Source organism: Pantherophis guttatus, chromosome 16 (genome assembly GCF_059756535.1).
Source record: "Pantherophis guttatus breed Tessera chromosome 16, ASM5975653v1, whole genome shotgun sequence".
In the NCBI taxonomy this organism is placed as follows: Eukaryota; Metazoa; Chordata; class Lepidosauria; order Squamata; family Colubridae; genus Pantherophis; species Pantherophis guttatus.
The window spans coordinates 3,467,118-3,486,202 of record NC_142078.1 but is presented as its reverse complement, the minus strand read 5'-3'; the positions used below and the strand labels follow the sequence as shown (position 1 = coordinate 3,486,202).

At 42.8% G+C, this 19,085-nt stretch overlaps 2 protein-coding genes across 14 annotated transcripts in view; one reads left to right on the top strand and one right to left on the bottom strand.

Moving 5' to 3' along the window:
- Nucleotides 1–16,983, top strand: part of LOC148111766 (uncharacterized) — a 21,478-nt gene extending 4,495 nt beyond the window's left edge. For 2 of the 11 annotated variants that reach the window (XR_015730178.1, XR_015730182.1), the window contains 4 exons: nt 11,475–11,541; nt 11,811–12,034; nt 13,994–15,197; nt 16,649–16,983. Coding sequence is in view for 3 of the 11 variants with exons in the window: in XM_087879847.1 (XP_087735973.1) it covers nt 11,475–11,541; nt 13,994–14,084; nt 16,649–16,860 (370 nt within the window). In the remaining 8 variants the exon portion in view is untranslated. The remainder of the gene's footprint in view (nt 1–11,474; nt 11,542–11,810; nt 12,035–13,993; nt 15,198–16,648) is intronic. The other 9 variants (XR_015730181.1, XM_087879847.1, XM_087879845.1 and 6 more) reach the window with 7 other exon arrangements.
- The window catches only part of LOC132710122 (uncharacterized), an 84,931-nt gene continuing 82,026 nt past the window's right edge, over nt 16,181–19,085 (bottom strand). The window contains exons 2-3 of one of the 3 annotated variants that reach the window (XM_087879820.1): nt 18,927–19,085; nt 16,181–18,697 (exon numbers count right to left, since the gene is read on the bottom strand). In XM_087879820.1, coding sequence (XP_087735946.1) covers nt 17,730–18,686 — 957 coding nt within the window. In that variant the 5' untranslated portion in view covers nt 18,687–18,697; nt 18,927–19,085 and the 3' untranslated portion in view covers nt 16,181–17,729. The other 2 variants (XM_087879819.1, XM_087879817.1) reach the window with 2 other exon arrangements.

Below are 19,085 nucleotides of genomic sequence, written 5' to 3'. Positions count from 1 at the left end.
GAATGTGGACGTCCGCAGTGACTCCGAAGACATGTAGATGTGCTATTTTTGGCTTCTTGTTATACATTAGCTCATAAAGTGTTTTATCTATAACACTGGACCAGGTTCTATTGAGTGTGTAATTGGAGTATACTAAAGCCTCAGACCAGAAGTGTTTACCTAATCCTGCATCTTCCAGGGCGCATCTTATCATGGTTTGCAGGGTGGAATTTCGTCGTTCTACAACGCCATTTTGAAAGGCTGAGAACGGACAAGAAGTGAAGTATAGCACGCCCTTAGATCTAAGCCAGCGGATGAATTCCCCTGACAAAAATTCTGATCCCCTATCAGTCATTATTTGTTTCAATTGTATGTTATGTTGAGTTTCTACTCGCTTGTAGAATTCCTTGAATTTTTGAAAGGCTTCGCTTTTGTGTCTTAATGTATATACGAAGCCGTAGCGACTATAGTCATCTACGATGGTGAGAAAAAATCTTTTTTTATATTTTATAGACGGTTTCAGGGGTCCTACCAAATCCATGTGCGCTAGATTGAATATGTGAGTGGTGGTTCGTGATGCTTTCTTTGGTCTAGGCTTAGTTTTTAACTTTGAGCATTTGCATACCGAGCATTCAAGATAGTTTTCACAATCTTTTATTTTAACATCTTCAGCAAAGTTACTCATTTTCTGAACTACAGGGAAGCTGGCATGTCCTAGTTTCCAATGAAGCATGTGTGCACATTCATCGTGTAGTGGTTTGCCTATTAGTGGTTTTCCCTTAGACGTATCTCTATCATCATTCCCTGTTTCTGTGCTATCTGATTTGATAGCTTCATTATTGTTATTTTCAATGGTGTTGTCTGTCTCTATGCTTGCATTTACCTTAATCGGATAGTGTTTGCCTGTGTATAAGTAGGGTAATCCTTTCTTGATTGTGATTCTATTTATATTCTCTTTATCCTTACTTAGGAATACCTCTCCTTTTGTGAATGTTATTTTTACGTTTGAGTCTTTGCTAAGTTTGAGTGCACTAAGAATGTTGTGTGGTATTTCCGGGACTAGTAACACCCCCTCTATTTTTCCTATTCCCGGCAATAGTATGTTTCCTTTCCCTATCACTCTTACTTCATTTTGATTCGCTACCTTTATTAGGAATTGTTCTTCTGTGAATGATGATAGAAACTGTCTGTTACAAGTAGTGTGATTATTGGCCCCAGAATCTATGAGCCATAGGTTGTCTTCTCTATCCTGATTGGTTAATTTTGTGGGTTCCTCTACCCCATATAGTGATCCAGATCTACTGTCCCTGGAGTTGTCTCTGCTTTCTCTCGTGTGCCTGGGGTTGGGGGAGTCTCTACGCTTGTATTTTTCTCTTGATGATTGTCTGTATCTCTCACTAGAGTTTCTAGGGCAATCTCTCTTATAGTGTCCCCTAGATCCGCAGATGTAGCAGATTTGTGTCTTGGTGTCTATCTTGGAAGAATACTTTCTTCGTTGGCTTGTGTTCCCTAAGTGTGTTATTGCGACTCTTTCTTAAATTGTCCTCAGCTATAAGTTTGTTTGAAAGGCTTTCTATGGATAGGTGACCTAAGCTGAGAGTATCTAAGTGTGTGATGAAATTGTTCCAAGATGGGTCTAGGGAGTTGATTATTACATTCTTCATGGTTTGGTCAGATATGATTTCTCCCCTAAGGTGTAACTCGGTTCTTTTGGCGTTTAACATTAAAAGGTGTTCACTTATGGATGTTCCTGGCCTAATTCTGGCAGAAAAGAAATCCTTTGAGATTCTGGTCGTGGTTGCCACGCTTTCACTATAAAAAAGCCGAAACATACTTTGTATAATTTCTTTTTTTTTTTTTTGTAAATATTTTTTATTTATTTTTTCAAATTTAAACATAAATTTAAAACATATTGCATCTGCAGAGAACCGCCCAGCTGCGCTGTTTAGGGTGACCCGCTCCCTACTTCAGGTGGGGGTATGGGAAGATCCCTTAAAGGGTCGAGCTGAGGATTTTGTACAATTCCTGCATGATAAAGTCGCTCAGATTCGGGAAGGCCTGGACTCCGATTGGGTAGATCCAGGGGAGGAGACGGGGGCAGGTCTTGAGAGCGTTATCTGGGAAGAGTTTGACTCTGTGGCTCCTGAGGACGTGGACAGGATTCTGGGCAAGCTTAACGCTGCCACATGTTTATTGGACCCGTGTCCCTCCTGGTTGGTACTGGCCTCCCAGGAGGTTACACGAGGCTGGCTCCAGGGGATTATAAATGCTTCTCTGAGTGAGGGTGTCTTTCCCGCCACCTTGAAAGAGGCGGTTGTGAAGCCCCTCCTCAAGAAGCCTTCCCTGGACCCAGCTATATTATCAAATTATCGTCCAGTCTCCAATCTTTGCTTTGTTGCAAAGGTTGTTGAGAGTGCGGTGGCGCGACAACTACCCCGATACCTGGATGAAGTTGTCTATCTGGATCCATTCCAGTCGGGCTTCAGGTCACGATACAGCACGGAAACGGCATTGGTCGCGTTGGTGGATGATCTCTGGAGGGCTCGGGACAGAGGTTGCTCCTCTATCCTGGTCCTATTAGATCTCTCAGCGGCTTTTGATACCATCGACCATGGTATCTTACTGCACCGGCTGGAGGGGTTAGGAATAGGGGGCACCATGCTTCGGTGGTTCTCCTCCTTCCTCTCTGACCGTTTGCAGTTTGTGTTGGCAGGGGGGCAGAGGTCGACCTCGAGGCACCTTATTTGTGGGGTGCCGCAAGGCTCAGTCCTCTCACCCCTTCTGTTCAACATTTATGTAAAACCGCTGGGCGAGATCATCCGTGGTTTTGGGGTGAGTGTTCATCAGTATGCTGATGACACACAACTATACATCTCCACCCCAGACCACCCCAATGATGCCCTTGCTGTGATGTCCCGTTGCCTGGAGGCCGTGCGGATCTGGATGGGGAGAAACAAGCTCAGACTCAACCCCTCCAAGACCGAGTGGCTGTGGCTTCTGGCGTCCCGGTATAGTCAGCTGGTACCATCACTGACAATAGGGGATGAGATCTTGCTCCTCACAGAGAGGGCCCGCAACTTGGGTGTCCTCCTGGATTCATGGTTATCTTTAGAAGATCATTTGATGGACCAACTGGTCCAGAATGTAGCCGCGCGGGTGATTATGGGCGCAGCTCGTTACGCCCATGTAACACCTCTCCTACGCAAGCTGCACTGGCTCCCGGTGGTCTTCCGGGTGCGATTCAAGGTGTTAGTTATCACCTTTAAAGCGCTCCATGGCTTAGGACCTGGGTACCCACGAGACCGTCTTTTGCCACCAATAGCCTCCCACCGACCAGTTCGTTCTCACAGGGAGGGACTACTCAGGGTACTGTCAGTCAAATTATGTTGACTGGCGACTCCCAGGGGGAGGGCCTTCTCTGTGGGGGCTCCAACCCTTTGGAATGAACTGCCCCCGGAGATACGGAATATCCCTGATCTCCGTGCTTTCCGCCGTGCCCTCAAGACCCTGATGTTCCAACAGGCGGGGCTAAACATATGAACATGTGAATGATTTTTTAAATGTTATCTAATTCTGGGTTTTATTTAATTGACCAAACTAAGTAATAATTTTAATTAGCAATTTTATGATGTTTGTGTGTCTATATTTTTCTTGACTGTACACCGCCTTGAGTCCTACGGGAGAAAGGCGGTATAGAAATATAATAAATAAATAAATAAATAAATAAATAAATAACTTTCAAGAGCAAAAATCTTGACCCAGTCATAGATGGTTACCACGCTTACATTCCTTTCACAAGCTCAATTCAAAATTTCCATTACATCTTTTATAAAGAAAAAAAAGAAAAAAAAGAAAGAAAGAAAAAAGAAGAAGATAAAAAAGAAATTCAAAACTTAAGAAAAAACCAATTTTACCTCAAATTTCACATTGGACTTCCGGTTGGCGCCTCGGGGACATAGACAGGGAAATGGCGAGCTCCGCTGAGCCCTGCCATCCCCTCTGCTAAGCTGCCGCCGATAGGTCTGCGGACCTCCCCTGTCTTGTAGGGACAGGGGGACAAGAAGGAATGCCTTGGGACTTCCGGTTTCCTTGTCTTCGGCGACGGCGGCGCTCTTTGAAGCTCCGCCAGCCCCGCCGCCTGTAGAGCCGCTTCGCGATCGAGAAGCGGCTCGAAAACTTCAAAATCCTGAGGATTGTTGGAGGAGAGATAGCAGGGCACAGGTCGAGCCCCTGTAACCCCCCAGGGAATCGTTTCTGGGGAGGAAACAGGCGCGGCTCCCTCCCAACCTGCTGAGACTCCGGGCGGCGTGGGACAATTCTGCTCTTGCAGAACAAGCCGGCTGCAGGAAACTTAAAGCGAAAGAACCAGCTTTAATAAACAGCGAAACTACCTGAATCCTGAAATTTGGAAACGCAAGTATTAGCACTTTGTTGACTTTTCAATTTGAGACAATGCGAATGAGTGAAAGTGCTTTGAAAAAACATGGCGCCTAGCTTCAGAGTTAACGAGCCAGCGAGTGTGGATTGGTGAAGTTATTTTGTTTTGCTACAAAGTTTCCAAGTTGCTACTAAGCTGTCTTGCTTGTTATAAGAGAAATAACTGGGAAATTTTTTTCCCTTTTCAATATTGGACTCTGCTTTATTTTAACCCTTGTTTGACCAAATCTGGGGGACTTTTTTAGAAGTCTTTGTGCAGGAGGGAAAGGAAAAGGAACTTCCCTCTTTAGAAAAACTAGATCACGAGCCAGGATGGCTTCAAAGAAGCAGGAAGGGAAGGCATTAGGGGGGGGATCCCCCACACACAAACAGCAAACGCAACTTCCCCCTGATCAACAGCTACAAACTCAGAAAAAAGAATTTGATGTGGGAGATTTAAAAGAATTTATTTCTAAAACTCTGGATGACAAATTTCAAAAATGTCAACAGGAGATAGATGATAAATTTCAAAAATCACATCAGGAACTTATGCAGGAAATTAATGAAGTCAAAGACATGGTGAAACAGAATCAAAATAAGGTGACCAAAAAAATAGCAGAAGTGGTGTCTGGCCTGGCAGAATTTATTGGGAAAGTTGATTATAAAGTTGAAGAATTCAAATCAGAAGTTAATGTCAAGATGAAAGACAATGATTATAAAATTGATGAAGTTGATAATAAAATGCAGAGAATTGATGATGAGATTGTTATGATACAATTCCGGGCGATGGAATTCGCCATACGGCTTCGGGGAATTCGAGAGGAGGAGAGACAGGATTTGAGACAAGTTTGTTCTGAAGCCTTGGCCAAGATTCTACAAGTTAATCCTGATGTGGTATTTCACAAAATAGACAAAACCTATAGAGTGAACTCTTGGGTGGCCAGACAAAGACAACTGCCTAGAGATGTGGTCATATACTTTACAGAAAGAGGAATTAGAAATGATATCCTGCAAAAATCTTTTTACACTTCTGTAGAAGTGGGGGGTTCACGACTTCAAATCTTTAAAGAATTACCTCCTAAAATGCTGAAAGCCAGAAAAGAATTTGGTTTTCTTGTTAAGGAACTGAGAAATTTACAGATACCCTTCCGGTGGGACGCACCAGCTGGGTTAATTTTTAGATACAAGGGAGAAGGGTATCGGTTGAATACCTTGGAGAAGGCACAACACTTCTACACTACTATTCTTAAGGAAAGAACGCCATCTCCACGTACATCCACAGTTTTGGAGATTAAAGAGAGTGAAGAGAGGCAATTGCAAGAACAGTCCAAGCAGGAATTAGAAGTAGTGCAAGGTGCAGAAGGAGGTTTTCTGAGTGAGCCCTTGTTGGATTCTTCTCCAATTTTGGATTTGATTCAGTTGACAGAAGTTAAAGATCAACGTATAACTAGAGCCCAATCCAAGCTACTTAAACAAAAGCAACAACAGCAACAGGAAAGACAAGACAAGAAGGCAGTTAAGAGTATCGTACAAGAGAGTGGAGCTATGGGAGGAGCGAGATCGAAGCTCTCGGATGAACTTCAAACATTTTGCTCTGTGCTCCAGAAAGAGGCTGATGACCTTTAAGTGTCTATCTTGGAATGTCAATGGGTTGAATTCAGCACAGAAAAGGAAGAAATTATTTACATATTTGAAACAATTTAATAATGATATAATATGTTTACAAGAAACGCATATCACAACTCAAGATCAAAAATATTTGATAAATTCAAAACTAGGAGCACATTATATATCTTCAACTTCGCAGAAAAAGAATGGTGTGGTTATTTATGTAAATAAAAAATTAACAGCGAAAGTTATAGAAGCAGATCAAGATGGTAGGTTTGTAGCAATTGAATTGCTCACAGCAAATGGACAAATTCTTTTGATTGGAATTTATGCTCCCAACCAACAACAGGATTATTTTTACAAGATGTTACATACTAAAATATTGCAATGGGACTATAGATTTATTTTAATTATGGGAGACTGGAATGGAGTAATTGATTCTAAACTAGATAAAAAGAGCCTGGCAAAGTCTAGAATTAGATTACCACAGACTTTTTTTGATATGAAAGAAGATATGGAATTAAAAGATGTTTGGAGAATACATAATCCAAATGAATTGGACTATACTTTTTTTTCGGATAGACATAGATCTTTTTCTAGGATTGATTTTATCCTGTTGTCAAATGATCTACTTGTTAAGACAAAAAGAACAAAGATTTTTCCAAGAACTCTGACTGACCACAGCCCTGTATGGATAGAAATTGAGATGGATAAGGTTGAGAGACGTTCTTGGAGATTAAATGAGAACTTGTTTAGATATGAAAAAAATACAATAGAACTTAAAAAGCACTTGAAAGAATTTTTTGAAATAAATTTGAATAAAGGTACCCCAATTGAAATTGTTTGGGATGCAAGTAAAGCTTATATGAGAGGGGTACTCATCTACATGAACTCTAAACATAGACTGCTCCGACAAAAGAAAAGATCTGAGTTGGAAATGGAAATAAAGAATAAAGAACAGTTACTTATTAAAAATCCAACAGATGAAAGAATACGAAGTGCTATAAAACTTTTGAAAGACCAATTTCAAATGCTTATGGCGGAACAAGTTGCAACAAGTTTACAATATGCGAAGCATAATACATTTTGCAACGCTAACAAACCGGGCAGATGGTTGGCTTACACATTGAGAAAAAAACAAAGTATACGGACTATTGATAGTATTGATATTGGAGGGAAAGAAATCTTTCAACAAAAACTAATTAAAGAAGCTTTTGTGGATTATTATACTAAACTATATGCCAAAGAAGAGGTGCAGAATGGACTTATAGAAAAATATTTAAAGGATAAGAGAGTTACAAAAATTACTGATCAACAAAAGGAAAGAATGAATTATCCTATAACAGAGGAGGAGATAACAGCAGCAATTAAACAGCTAAAAACAGCCAAAGCTCCTGGCACGGATGGTTTGACTGCAGTGTATTACAAAACTTTACAAGCTGAAATGGTGGGACAACTTAGAGATTTATTTTGCAATATTCAACAAGGGGGTAAAATACCCCCATCCTGGACAACTGCTTATATATCTTTGATACCAAAAGAACAAGTTGGTCCTAAAAAACCAGAGAACTACAGACCAATATCTCTTTTGAACACAGACTATAAAATTTATGCGAAGGTATTAGCCAACAGGTTGATGCCAGTAATCCAAAAGGTGATTCATGTGGACCAAGCGGGATTTATTGAGGGCAGATATATGAAGGACAATGTAAGGCAAGTAATAGACTTATTGGAATATCTTGATAAGAATAAACAGATTTCTGCAGTGCTGGTTTTTTTGGATGCGGAGAAGGCCTTTGATAGAGTGGATTGGAATTTTCTACTAAAGACTTTAAAAAAGATGGGCTTTGGGGACCAATTTATACAGGCGATCTCAGCAATTTATCAAGAGCAAAAAGCACAGATTATTATTAATGGAAGTTTGACGACAGAGTTTAAAATTGAAAAAGGAACAAGACAGGGATGTCCGTTGTCCCCACTTTTATTTATTTTAACACTGGAAGTCTTGCTAAATATAATACGGGACTCAAAAACTTTGAAAGGCATAATGATAAGGCAAGAGGATTATAGAATAAAGGCATTTGCAGATGATCTGGTGGTTACCCTATCACAACCAATGGAATCAATAATCTTGATGAACGACATTATACAAGACTATGGTAGAGTTTCAGGTTTTAGAGTGAACTCAAAAAAGACTAAAATGATAGTCAAAAATATGACACAAGATCGTAAACATGAGTTTGAAAGGAGGGCAGGTTTTGAAATTGTACCTAAGGTAAAATATCTTGGAGTTCAGGTTGCAGAATCAAACATGAAATTGTTTCAAAATAATTATGAGGTGTTGTGGCGAGAGGTTCAGAAAGACATGGAGACTTGGAAAAAGCTGCAACTGTCTTTACTTGGAAGAATAGCAGCAGTTAAGATGAACATTTTGCCAAGATTTCTGTTTTTGTTTCAAATGATTCCGGTGCTTAAAAGTGATAAACAACTGAAAGTTTGGCAAACTGGACTTAATAAGTTTGTCTGGAACGAGAAAAAGCCGAGAGTGAAATTGAAAATTATGCAAGATGTTCCAGAAAGAGGAGGCCTTAAACTTCCAAACCTACAGTTATATTATGATGCAGCAGCTTTAACTTTAACAAGTGATTGGTTTGGAAGTAAAAAGGCTGGAATATTGAATGCAGAAAGTTTTGATCTTGAATTTGGATGGCATGCTTACCTATTTTATGATGATAAAGTTGATAAAGTATTTAAAAGTCATATACTTAGAGACTCTTTGATGAGAGTTTGGAAGAAGCACCGACTCAAATGGGATTATAAAATACCGCTATGGCTGGATCTTGGTCATACCTTGTGGAATACAAATATAATGTCACTCGGGGGGTTTTTATACAAAGAGGTTCTTTTTACAGATGCGGGCAGATGGCAGTTGAAGACATTGCAGACACTGTTGGACGAAGGGATTAATTTAACCTGGTTACAATATAATCAATTACAATTGAGATGGAAAGAGGACCAAAAAACTGGTATTATGTTGCATGAGGAAGAATTGGTTAGACATATAAGAGAGAAAGGTCCAATGCATATTAAAAGGCTTTACAATGTTTTGCTAGAAAGGGATTCAGAAACGGAATTAGTTAAAGATTGTATGATTAAGTGGGCACAAAATTTTGAAGAACCAGTGATGTTGGAAACATGGGAAAAAATTTGGGTTCAGAATGTTAAATTTACACAGTCGCAGAATTTGAGGGAAAATTTTTATAAAATGTTTTATAGATGGCATCTAGATCCTAAAAAGTTGTCATGTATGTACCCTAATGTTCAGCCAAAATGTTGGAGATGTGAATGTTTGGATGCTACGTATTATCATGTTTGGTGGACCTGTAGGAAAGTTAAGGCTTTTTGGATAAAAATATGGTGGGTCATGCAGAACGTTTTGAAGAAAAAAATTCAATTTTCTCCACAATTGTTTTTATTGGGTATAGTTAAGGGTTTTACACGGGGCGAAATAAAATTAATATTGTATATGATAACAGCAGCAAGATTGTTGATAGGTAAATATTGGAAGAATGAAGCTTTGCCTACTATCGAGGAATGGACTTCGAAGATGGCCAGTTTTGCAGAGATGGCGAAGATTTCAGCATATTTAAAAGATTGTTCACAAGAGACTTATGAATGGGAATGGAAAAGGTGGATAGAATATGTTCAGAACAAATACCAAACTAGAAAGTACCAAATAGCTTTTATTTGAAAACAATGTATTAGAAATATTTTAATGTAAAGACATAAAGAGGGAAAATTATATAGGGGGAGGGATGGGTTCAGGTATATATATCAGTATTATTAGTTATGAGTATATAATAGGGAAGTCTGGGGGGGAGGGTTAGGGAGGGCTAGGGAGGACGGGAAGTTTGGGGAGGGAGGTGGGGGGGTGAAAAAAAGGGGTGAAAATGTAATTGTAAAACTTTTGCAATAAAAAAAAAAAAAAGAAGGAATGCCTTGGGCGGCTGAGAGGAATGGGCGGGTTCCTCGGGGCCGGAGGCTTCTCCTTCACGCTGGCGGCAGCGGGACAGCAGCCATGGTGGCTGCCCTGAAACTGCGGCAACCGGGAACAAGAATTGTGCTGGAGGAAGAAGATGAAGAAAGAGCAAAAATCAAGAAGCCGGGTGGGTGACATCAAGCCAGGCAATAACGTACCTATTTGGAATTATTGGAAAATAAGACCCCAAAATTAAAAGCGGCTATTGGACTGCGGGGCTTAAAGATTGAAAAGGAAAAAAAAATGGGTAAAAGACCCAAATTGAATTTTGTTGCAGTAAACTTAAACTGGATGATTTGGTATTAATAAATTTCTGAAATTTGACTATGCCTTTAACTGGAGTGGAGAGGAGAAATGGATATTCCTGAGAATTAATGCCTCTAAAAGAAAATGAAGCTAATAAAGATAGAGATGGATGGCTACAAAATAGCCATGGAGTCTGCAGTGATTAAACAGAGAAGTGGATTAAAGAGATTTCCCTTTCTGGGTGGAAAAGAAACATGTTAATTGGCTTTTTACCCTGGATTACTTGAAATTAATATTGGATATAAGGATTTTGGAGATTCCTACTCTGTCCCAGATGATTTTAAGGAAGAAGAAAGAAGAAAGAAAGAACATTTTGGATTTTAACAATGGAGACTGACAAAACTAGGTGTGGCGTAGTTAAAAAGACAGGAAGCTGATGCACTACACTTGGATCAGACATTTTAAAAGTTTTAAAGGGACATACAGAAATTCTTTACTTTGAACTGATGAACCTTGAAATAGAGCACTTTGGACAGAAAGGAAAAGGAAGAAAAGGAAGAATTAAAGTGGAAAAATTTAAATGTGACTAACTGAAATGTAAAGTTTAAAAGCCTATGTATATATGATAAAGTTTAAAAGCCTAGGTATATATGATTTTGGGATAAAAACAGGAAGGGTTGTGAAATAATAAAAATAGAAAATAAGAGGTGGCTACTAAAATAGTGGATGATATCAAGAGGATAAAAATAATAAAGAAGAATATATTTTGAGGCAGGAAAATTTTAAGAAAATGTACTGTTTGATGTAATATGTTTTAATTTTAATTTGCAAACAAATGTTAAACTGATGCATAAGGATTGATTGAACAAAATACAAAATACACAGATGCTAGTGATTAGTCTTGAATTAAGGTAATACAAGTTGGAAATGATGACTATTATGAAATATACTGAGATTTAAATTGAAAGAGCAGGATGGAAAAATGATATAAAACAGATAATTATATTACAGTTAAAATATGTGGGATGGATACCAACTAGATAAGAGTTTGAGACTCGGTGGAAATATGTTGGAAATTAATTCAAAATGCTGGAAACAGCCAAACAAATAGGAGGAGAGTTGGAGGAGACTATGCTGGTAATCAGCCAAACAATGGAGGGAGTCAAGGAGAATTTTCTATTCACAGGTTGCTTCTGGAAGAGTGCAGGATCAGAGTGGGATGCCCCTTTTATACTGAAGGGGCGGGAACAGAGGTAAGGAGTGGTTTGAGGAGAAAGTGGGAGGAGGGAGTGTATATGTTAAATTCTTATTGTATGAGGCATCTATTTATATGACAGGGTCTGTGGAGGGGCTGGCAAGGCAGCTGGGGGGGAGGGCCTGGCTGACTTAATCTTCTTACTGTCTCTGGGATGTATTTTGCAGTTATCATTCATGACGGATGGATATATTGCCCCCAAACTGTACAGGAAGTGCTAACTAGATCTCCAATCAGAATTGAGACAAAAATTTCTGTTCTTGACAGTTGCTGCACCCCATTTTTTGCCATAATTGGCAGGTCATATCCTACAATTGTGAAGTGAGTTGTGAAGTTGTTATGTGAATCCTCCAATGACTTTGTGGGACACCAGCTGGGAAGGTTACAAATGCTGATGATGTGACCCTGGGACAGCGCAGCCGTCATAAATACATGCCAGTGGCTAAACGCCTGGATTTTGACCACATGACCACGGGGATGCTGGAACAGTCGTAAGTGTGAAAACTGGTCAAGGCCACTTTTTTCAGTGCTGCTAGTGAAGCACTAAGCACTTCACTAAGTCACTAAGCAAATAGTTGTAGGTCAAGGACTATCACTACAGTGCTTTAAAAATAATCCAAAATAGCCCCCAAATTGGAACCCACAGAGGTCAAAAATTTTCCTGAAACAATCCGGCAAAACAAGCCCATTCTGGGAGAAAAGCTGTCCAACTGTCCACAACTGTTTCCAACTCATATTTCCACTCAATCCCCAAACTTTGAGAGGGTGGTTGAATCCCCTGGAGGTTTATCTGTCTCCTCAGGGTCACCTGAGTGGTGCGAATGGTTCTTGCAGTCTGCAATTTTTTCCTCTGGAAATCCATTCACACCCGCACACCATCCAAAGGGGGTTCAGCCCAATTGCATCGCTCAAAGTCTGTAGAGATTCTCCGTCATCCAGGTCAGGATTGTCCCACAGGTGCTTTGTTCAGGAGGCAACTGGACTTTCTGTTTTTTTCCTTTGAAGGTGTTTCGCTTCTCATCCCAGAAGCTTCTTTGGTTCTGAAGAACTGAAGAAGCTTCTTGGATGAGAAGTGAAACGTCTTCAAGGAAAAATGAAGCCCAGTTGCTTCTTGAAAAAGCACCTTTGGAATAAGGCCTCCTGCATGAGCAGGGGGTTGGACTAGAAGACCTCCAAGGTCCCTTCCAGCTCGGTTGTTCTTATTCTGTTAGCTGAGAAGGGAATTTCCTAGAAACTTCTAAAAAGACCTCCAGCATCAGATCACCTGAGGTCTTTCGTGCAAAACAAGAAGAACCTTAAAATGATGTCAAATTGTGCCCCCCCAAGACCTCCCCCCACATTGCCCAGGGAGGGACCCTGGATGGGGGGAAAGTCAGAGACCCAGGAGGGGCCCCCAACCTCGGCCTGCCTGAATGCGGGGGAGGGGTCGGAGGAGAAGACGTGACCCCAAAGATCAAAGGGAGACCCCCCCAGTCTCACCTCTGGGCAAGAACAGAAAGGGAGTCAGCACCACGCAGGCGCACTCTCGGTGACTGAAAATATAGGACACCAATTGGTCGCTCTGGGGACGGCGGCGATTGGTTGGAGGACTCCTTGGGGCAGTCCCTCCAAAGGATTCCCTGTTCAGGAATTTGCAGAGCAACCCTTGAGTAGCAAGGAGGTGCACATGAAAGCGATTGAGAGTAGTTACGAATAAAACACAGCCAACACACAGATACTATGAGTTGTGTTTACTTTTAGGAAAATAGTAATAAGGCACAATCCAATAAACAGTCCAGGTCATATACATATAAAGTAGTAGATAGTAAAACAATACTATGCTAGGAATAGCCCAATATCAAAATCTTCTTACCAGTCATTGTAGTCATACACATTAACAGTTGCAAACAGTAGCAAACACAGGAAGAAGCAGTAAAGATCAGCAAAGAGTTCAGCAAAGGGTGTAAAGAGAAACCAACTAGGTTTCTGGCTCCCTCTTAAGGACATTGGCTACAGAGCTAACCAATCAGGACACAGTAGGATGCAATACAGCAATACAGCAGTCTTAAAGCTATATCGATGGTTTACATATTGCCAGCCCAACAAGTTAGGTAAAACCATTTCCTAACATGCCGCCCTCCGAATCTTGCCTATGGGGAATCCTCCAATGTTGTGGGGGAAGGTTGCAGCCGCAGAAGGGCCCCGCAACCTCTGGTTGCCTGGTTGCGGGGAGTGGGGGGAAGCAGAACGGACCCCCAAATTTAAGCGGCCCACCTCCACGTGGAACCATAACAACCCTGGGCAGTGCGCAGGCCAAGCTATTCTCCAAAGCACCTGAGGGGGGCAGGACAAGAAGCAATGGGTGGAAACTAATCAAGGAGACCTCCAAGGTCCCTTCCAACTTTTATTCTATTCTATTCCCGTGTGGGGAAGGGATGGAGCCGTGACCCATCTCTCTTTCTCTCTTGCAGGAGGATGGAGGAGCCCAGCGGAGGAAGGAAGGAAGCGTCGCCCGAGAGGAGGAGGAGAGCGGGCCCCGCAGAGCAGCCCTGCCTGGAGACGGTGGGGAAAGGCCGGGGGGCTCCGGGGCTGCAGGAGGGATGAGCCCAGGGGGAGCCTGGGAAAGGCGGCTGCCTGGAGGGCGATGCGGGAAAGAGGAAATGGGCGGAGACCCCGAGACGGGCCTGGAGGGTGGAGGCTTCTTCGGAAGTCCCCGAAAGCTCCGAAGGATCCAGGAGGAAGCAAAGGAATATCAGTGCCCGGAATGTGAAACATTCTTCACAAGAAATGGACATCTTCAAAGGCATATCAGCATCCACACAGGAGAGAAGAAATACGAATTTGATTTTGATTCACACCCCTCTGCTCAGGCAGGAAATCCTCTACTGTTTCAGACAAATGGTTGCCCAATTTCTTTTGAAAAGACTTTAGTGATTGAGCACAACAACTTCTCTAGGCAAGCAGTTCCACTGCTTAATTTTTCTCACTGTCAGGAAATTTCTCCTGAATTCCAGGCTACTTGTCTCCCTGGTTATTTTCCATCCATTATTTCTTGTCTTCCCTTCTGGTGCTTTGGAAAATAGGCTGACCCCTCCCCTCTTCCTTGTGGCAGCCCCTCAGGAATTGGAACAGTGCTATCGTGTCACTGCTGCTCCTTTTTTTCACTATCGTCAGGATAGAGAATCAGAGCTGGAAGGGACCTTGGAGGTCTTCTAGTCCAACCCCCTGCTTAAACAGGAGACACTGCAATTTGAAAGAAGTGGCTGTCCAGTCTATTCTTAAAAGCCTCCAGTGATAAAGCACCTACAATTTTTGGAAGGCAAGCTGTCCCACTGGTAGATTTCATATAATCATGCGATGGATACGGTGTCACTAAAATAGCAATTGGATTTAGGCTTATATACCTCCCCATAGTGTTTCCCAGTAGCTGGCGATTAGCTTTCTGTAAGTGTTTGAAACAATCCAACTTTCACTGCAGCTGCACAGGAGCACTGCAGCACTAAAACTTTCCAAATTTCGATCCCAAAGGAATATATGGATCCTCTATTTTGGACGCATTCTATAGAGGTATATTGGTCCCAAGAATTGTCCTATTGTGCACCGTTTTACCCAGTGTGAATCAAAAGGCACAACCCAAAGAAAATAATCCAGGCTCACTGCTGTGTTTATTGAACGGTATGTACCGCAGTGGCTGTCCTGCAAAAGAATAGTGGGAGACTCCACTGCAGACCAATAGGTATATTTATACACTGCAGAAAAGAGGGAAAATATTAGAGAAGGTGACGAGTACGTGTCCTTAAGTAATGGATCTCAGGTTGCTTTTCTGCTTTTCTGTTATCTACTATGTTCTTAGAAGAAGAAACACTTGGATCTTGAGATTCAGGGGTTGCTACTGGAACCTTGTGGGGAAACTTACCAATTTCCATTTTGCCCACAGTTCTTTCCATGCGCCTGGAAATTTCTCTCCTGGGTTCATTCTTCCCTTGAAAATAAGGCTCTTGACCCTCCTTCCATACATGCTCCTAGGCTGGTGGGAGGGGGTTTAGGCTGTTCCTTGAGCCACAGGGGGGCTTCATTTTTAATATAATAAGAGTTTTCCCCATGTATTTTTCCTCTTTTATTTTTCCCTTTTGTAAGCCACCCAGCGTCATTAGCAGTTGGGCTGCTCTCCAAGTTTAATAAAAGGAGTCCTACCTAAATAACTGGGTACGTGTCTCAAATTTCCTGCCCTTGGATATCCCAGAGCACCACCCGAGAGGATCCTGACTTCTCTTTCAGCTATGCAGGACACGATCTGTAAAACTATTTCCAAGGTGGCTTCTCATCCTGGAGTTGTGATAGTGAAATGATTGGGGTGTAACCACCACTTCATGATTGCTAATAACTTGATTCCATCTTCTCCGGCGTAGATGGAAAAATTAAGCATTCGGTTCTTTAGGGTTTGATGCTTCAGCTGCTGAAGGTGGACTTAGTTTGTGGGAATAGTTCAGAAGTAAAATTAGTTGCGAGTCAAGGCAGCTGAAGTTTAGCCTGAAACCAGCACCTGAAAATAGTCTTAAGAGTCTGCTTAATAGGTGGCTCTTACACTTCTAGGATACAAGAAGGAAAGTGGTGTGTTTCATGTTGGGAACCAGAGTTCGATGGATTAACAAAAAAAATTCTAGAAAACGGGGTTTTTATTTTGTTTCATATAAACAACTTGGCTTCCTTACTAATGCCGATAGCTTAATAATCCAGAGTTTGTTTCAGAGAACAGAAATCACTGACAAGTGACTTATAAGCTTGGCAGAATTCATAATCCAGAAATTGTGCTTATTTTGAGCAACTTGCAAAGTGAGAATTCCTTCCCTGAGCAGAATTTCCCAGAAATCCTTTTATCACATTATTGTTGACTGAGTTCTTTTCTGAGGCTCATGAAGGGCTTGGCCTACGCTCCGTCTCTGGGCAGCCTTGAATTTGGGAAGAGAAGAGACGTTCCTTCTCTATAAGCCTCTCTGGTCGATTCCCTACTTTACCTCTCACAGTTCCCCATCACAGAGCAAAAGCTCTCCCAACCACAATGATCCAGGAATAGAAATAATAATTTTAGATATAAAGAATTGTTTTCTCTCCTTTGCTCTCTGTAGGGATTAGTATCCTGAACTCGGGACGTTGGTTCCTCTGGATAACTTTGAACATCAGCTCACAGATGTCCTACACAAGAAGCCTCCTCCCCCTATCTCCCCCCCTCCTCCTGCAAGACCAACCCTTGAGAAAAGGCCTAGGGCAGAGGAGGAGGAGACCGAGGCAAAGTCTAAGGAAGAAAGTGAATTCACAGCAAGTTAAACGGACTGTGTGATGCTGTTGCTTCATATTGTTTCATCATTTGTTTCCTGACACTGAATGTATGTACCATTTGTTTCTGTGCCCTCTTAAAAACATGAACCCCCCTCCCTTAATAAATGTTTTTGCTTGGCTTGGATTATTTGAGGATCTGTATTTTCAGGTGGACAAAGAAACCCCTTTGCTTCTCTTGAAGTCTCTCAAATCAGGTCATCAAATTCTTTTCAGCTCCACACCAAACTTGGTGCCTGAGTTTGGAGATGAAGACATGATTTAAATCCATCAGCCAACAATTAAAAGTAACAGGGAAAATGGCTGGGTGTTCTCATTTTCTCTCTGCTTCCCTTTCCTAAGAAGGGGCCAAATGGGCATTTTCGTCCTTGCAATCCAATTCTTGATAAATTGGCTGCAAATAGAGGGAAGATTTCCCAGAGTCCAGGAGCTCTTCTGAAGACTGACGAACCTCTTGAAGGCATCTTCACTCTGACAACTGACAGTAACTGGCAGTTTAGCCTGCATGGATGAGGTCATAAAGCCCTCAGAGTTCCCTAAGAGATGGCAGGTTCCCTATGAAACTTCACCTGCTCCACCTTTTCTATGTGCACCAATGCCAGGCAAATGTCTGTAGGAGGCGAACAAACCAACACTCAAGCTGCCCTTTTCTAACCTTTTTGCACAAAAGGCAAAGCTCTTTGGATGTAGGCTGCATTCTGTTCAGGGAAGCGCCACTCATTAACGTAGCTCTGGGTGAACTTCCCATCGCATTCCCTTTGGGTTGCCCTTCTGTTTTGTGTTTTCTTCCATCATCCCGGGTGAGCTCCCCCCATTATTTCTGCTTAGGTGAGGCACCTTTTCCTGACACCATGTTGTTAGATGGTGCCAAGTTTACGGACAGAAAGAGAGAGCGAAATTTTCTCCTCGAATTTTGAACTTGATTGAATTACCAGCAGGGTTGATCTCCTCTTGGGACAGGCAGCACTGCAGCACTGGCTTTAGGCCGGGCGGAGGGAGGGCTGGATCCTGTGTCAGAGCAGCCCTCAACAGCAGCCCTTGGACAGGGATCAGGCAGGGATCTCGTCCACAGCTGCCCAGTTGAGAATCCAACATTCCTGAATCACTGACAGATGGACATCCAGACTCATACAAGGCCTCCCGCCCCTCCCAGGACAGCCTGCTCTGCTGGTTGCCATAAGAATGACCAACAGCAGTCAAACTCAGTTCTGGGACTGAGTGGATCCTTTGATGTCTATAAAGCTCTCCCCTCTGACTGAATCTCTTTCCACACTCCAGGCATTTGTATGGCTTCTCTCCCGAGTGGATCCTTTGATGTGTATAAAGGTTTCCCCTCTGACTGAATCTCTTTCCACACTCAAGGCATTTATGTGGTTTTTCTCCCGAGTGGATCCTTTGATGTGTATAAAGGTTTCCCCTCAGATTGAATCTCTTTCCACACTCCAGGCACTTATGAGGTTTCTCTCCTGTGTGGATAATTAGGTGACTTTGAAGATGATCTTTTCTTTTGAAGGTTTTTCCACATTCCGGGCACTGATGTTCCTTTGCTCCCTCCTGGATCCTTCGGGGCTTTCGGGGTCTTCCGAAAGAGCCTCCACCCTCCAGGCCAATCTCGGGGTCTCCGCCCGTTTCGTCCTCCACGCATCGCGCTCCAGGCAGCCGCCTTTCCCAGGCTCCCTCTCGGCTCATCGCTCCTGCAGCCCCAGAGCCCCCGGCCTTTCCCCGCCGTCTCCTGGGGAAGCCGCGCCGGGACCGGGCAGGTTTACTCCGTGGGGCCCGCTCTCCTACTCCTCCTCTTGGCCGGCGCCTTTTTCCTGCATCTGGCACCATCCTCCGTCTTCCTGCAGGGGAGAAAAAGAAGAGGGTCATGGCTGCGTCCCCTTCCCTGCAGGGGTGGCCCAGGCCCAAGCCCTCACCTCCCATGGGCTTCCCGGGCATTCTCCAGGCGGACATGGCCTCCTTCCCAGCCTCCCGTCTCCGTCCCTCCCGCCTACCAGACTAGGCCTCGGGCTCCCAGCCCTCCAGGGAGACTCTCCCGGACTACGATTCCCAGCATCCCCTGCACCAAACCTGCATCAAATGGCCTCCCCTTTCGCCGATTCAGGCAGCTCCCACATTGCCCGTTTTGTTTCTGGAAGTGGAGGCTTCATGCCCTTTTTCCTCCACTAGTTCCGCCTTTTCCTTTGCTTGAAGGAAGGTGGACACCGATTTAGCTGATGAAGAGAAAGC